The 3664-nt window shown below is 50.8% G+C and overlaps 1 protein-coding gene across 1 annotated transcript in view; it reads left to right on the top strand.

Moving 5' to 3' along the window:
- LOC139640442 (F-box/WD repeat-containing protein 7-like) overlaps window positions 1–3383 on the top strand; it is a 6433-nt gene extending 3050 nt beyond the window's left edge. The window contains exons 4-6 of the mRNA XM_071514638.1: window positions 32–175; window positions 1733–1882; window positions 3241–3383. Coding sequence (XP_071370739.1) covers window positions 32–175; window positions 1733–1882; window positions 3241–3374 — 428 coding nt within the window. The 3' untranslated portion in view covers window positions 3375–3383. The remainder of the gene's footprint in view (window positions 1–31; window positions 176–1732; window positions 1883–3240) is intronic.
- The last annotated feature ends 281 nt before the right edge of the window (window positions 3384–3664 follow it).

The raw sequence follows: 3664 nt of genomic DNA, 5'->3' as shown, positions 1-3664 counted from the left end.
GAGGTTAAAAGTGGGCGGGGCTTGTGTGCAGGGGGGTGTGTCCACACGCTGACCGGCCACCAATCACTGACCAGCGGCATGGAGCTGCGGGAGAACATCCTGGTGTCCGGGAACGCCGACTCCACCGTCCGAGTGTGGGACGTCCGGACCGGACAGTGTCTGCACACACTGCAGGGTGAGTGTCTGTGTGTGTGTGGGAGAGAGATGGAGAGAGAGAGAGAGAGAGAGAGAGAAACTTTCCTGTGAGGTGAAGGTTGTGTGTGTCACAGAGAGAAAACAGTGAGAGTAGGATGAAGGTGAGAGTTACTGTGTGTGTGCGTGTGTGTGTGTGTGTGTGTGTGTGTGTGTGTTGATGACACCCTCTATCTTGTTGCCTATTCAGCACTAAAACACACAATGGACTGCAGTCCTCTGAGGGAGAGAGAGAGAGAGAGCAAGGGGATAGAGGAAAGAAAGAAAGAGGAAGAAAACTAGAGATAGAAAGTGGAGGCAAGCAAGGGATAAGGAAGGAAGGATGGAAGGAAACGAGGGGTAGAAAGTGAGCAAGGGGATAAGGAAGGAAGGAAGGAAGGAAGGAAGGAAATGAGGGGTAGAAAGTGAGCAAGGAAACAAGGAAACGAGGGGTAGAAAGTGAGCAAGGGGATAAGGAAGGAAGGAAGGAAGGAAGAAAACGAGGGGTAGAAAGTGAGCAAGGGGATAAGGAAGGAAGGAAGGAAATGAGGGGTAGAAAGTGAGCAAGGGGATAAGGAAGGAAGGAAGGAAGGAAGGAAAAGAGGGGTAGAAAGTGAGCAAGGGGATAAGGAAGGAAGGAAGGAAGGAAGGAAGGAAGGAAATGAGGGGTAGAAAGTGAGCAAGGGGATAAGGAAGGAAGGAAGGAAGGAAGGAAGGAAATGAGGGGTAGAAAGTGAGCAAGGAAATAAGGAAGGAAACAAGGAAACGAGGGGTAGAAAGTGAGCAAGGGGATAAGGAAGGAAGGAAGGAAGAAAACGAGGGGTAGAAAGTAAGCAAGGGGATGAAGAAGGAAGGAAACTAGGGATAGAAAGGAAGCAAGGGGCTAAGGAAGGAAGGAAGGAAGGAAACTAGAGATAGAAAGGAAGCAAGGGGCTAAGGAAGGAAAGAAGGAAACTAGGGATAGAAAGGAAGCAAGGGGCTAAGGAAGGAAGGAAGGAAACTAGAGATAGAAATTGGAGGCAAGCAAGGGGATAAGGAAGGAAGGATGGAAGGAATCGAGGGGTAGAAATTGAGCAAGGGGATAAGGGAGGAAAGAAGGAAAAGAGGGGTAGAAAGTGAGCAAGGGGATAAGGGAGGAAAGAAGGAAAAGGGGTAGAAAGTGAGCAAGGGGATGAAGAAGGAAGGAAACTAGAGATAGAAAGTGAAAAAGAGAATGAGGAAGGAAAGAGGGAAAAGTGGGGAAGTGAGTGTGAGACAGTTCCAGTGTGTGGAGTCTCCAGTGAGGAGGTCAGAGGTCACAGTGTGATGTGTGGAGTCTCCAGTGAGGAGGTCAGAGGTCAGAGGTCACAGTGTGATGTGTGGAGTCTCCAGTGAGGAGGCCAGAGGTCAGAGGTCACAGTGTGATGTGTGGAGTCTCCAGTGAGGAGGCCAGAGGTCAGAGGTCACAGTGTGATGTGTGGAGTCTCCAGTGAGGAGGCCAGAGGTCAGAGGTCACAGTGTGATGTGTGGAGTCTCCAGTGAGGAGGTCAGAGGTCACAGTGTGATGCGTTTCCTCCTCCAGGTCCCAACAAGCACCAGTCTGCGGTGACCTGCCTGCAGTTCTGCAGAGGCCTGGTCCTGTCCAGCTCCGACGACGGGACGGTCAAACTGTGGGACCTGCGTACCGGGGCCTGGCTGCGGGACGTGGTGGCCCTGCAGAGCCGGGGATCAGGTACACACTGACACACTGACACACTATACACTGTACTGCACACACACACACACACTCTACTGCAAACAAATGACGAGACAGACAACAGACTTGATTCTAACGTCTGCATTGGCCTCCATGTTAAAACATGACAACAGAAACACTAGAGAGCTCCAGTTCAGCTGCTGGAGGAGTGGAGCAGTTTGACAAGCAGCAAGAGTGGTAGTGCTTATTAGGATGCTGCCCAGTGGTTGCTAGGTGATTACCAGTGGATGTTAGGATGTCACCAGGTGGTTGCTAGGTGATTACCAGTGGATGTTAGGATGTCGCCAGGTGGTTGCTAGGTGATTACCGGTGGTTATGAGGATGTCACCAGGTGGTTGCTAGGTGATTACCGGTGGTTATGAGGATGTCACCAGGTGGTTGCTAGGTGATTACTAGTGGTTGTTAGGATGTCGCCAGGTGGTTGCTAAGTGATTCCTAGAGCTTGTTAGGGTGTTACTAGGGAATTGCTAGTGGTTCTTAGGGTGTTGCTTGGTGGTTGCTAGGTGATTCCTAGAGCTTGTTATGGTGTTGCTAGGTGGTTGCTAGGTTGTTACTAATGGTTCTTAGGGTGTCGCTAGGTGGTTGCTAGGTTGTTACTAATGGTTCTTAGGGTGTCGCTAGGTGGTTGCTAGGTTGATACTAATGGTTCTTAGGGTGTCGCTAGGTGGTTGCTAGGTTGTTACTAATGGTTCTTAGGGTATTGCTAGGTGGTTGCTAGGTTGTTACTAGTGGTTCTTAGGGTATTGCTAGGTGGTTGCTAGGTTGTTACTAGTGGTTCTTAGGGTGTCGCTAGGTGGTTGCTAGGTTGATACTAATGGTTCTTAGGGTGTCGCTAGGTGGTTGCTAGGTTGTTACTAGTGGTTCTTAGGGTGTCGCTAGGTGGTTGCTAGGTTGTTACTAATGGTTCTTAGGGTGTCGCTAGTTGGTTGCTAGGTTGTTACTAGTGGTTCTTAGGGTATTGCTAGGTGGTTGCTAGGTTGTTACTAATGGTTCTTAGGGTGTTGCTAGGTGGTTGCTAGGTTGTTACTAATGGTTCTTAGGGTGATGCTAGGTGGTTGCTTGGTAATTACTAGTGGTTGCCAGGTTGTTACTAGGTGGTTGCTAGGTAATAAGTTGTGGTTTTCAGGGTGGAGGAGAGATGCTTCCAGCTGGTCCACTAACAGACCGACTGTAGCTCTCTGTCCCAGGACCCTAGAGGACCTGAGCTCCTGTAACACACACTACAGTCGTCCTCTGTGATGTCACCCGTTCTCTGTGTCAGCAGGCTCTTTCATTCATAACAAATGGATGTGTAGTGGCTCTAAACCAATCACGTGTCTTCCTTCCCCGGACAGGCGGCGTGGTGTGGCGAATCAGAGCGTCCGACACTCGGCTGGTGTGCGCCGCCGGCAGCCGGAACGGCACCGAGGAGACCAAGCTGCTGGTGCTGGACTTCGACCTGGAGGAGCGCAAGAGAGGAGCAGAGTGATGTCATCAAACAGAGACCAGGGGAGGGCGGGGGGGGGGGGGGGGGTAAAGACTAAAGACTCTGAATTTCACTTTGAGGAATATCCACACACACACACACACTCTTCTCTGACCAAAGTGATGGCTGGATCAGACAGACAGGTATGAATGTTACAACATGTTCTTAGTGACAGACAGACAGACAGACAGACAGACAGACAGGCAGACATGTCGGACACAGCCTGGTCACCTGGAGGGACGACAGGACAATATGGCCGCCACGACCCGGACGGACCGAAGTGACCTCCGACC

The sequence above is a fragment of the Centroberyx affinis genome, unplaced genomic scaffold (assembly GCF_046629955.1).
Source record: "Centroberyx affinis isolate AG114_WGS23_722 - 3 ecotype Tasmania unplaced genomic scaffold, CSIRO-AGI_Caff_v1 ptg009468l_1, whole genome shotgun sequence".
Classification (NCBI taxonomy): Eukaryota; Metazoa; Chordata; class Actinopteri; order Beryciformes; family Berycidae; genus Centroberyx; species Centroberyx affinis.
The sequence above is the reverse complement of the archived record's forward strand: the minus strand, read 5'-3'. Positions and strand labels throughout refer to the sequence as shown.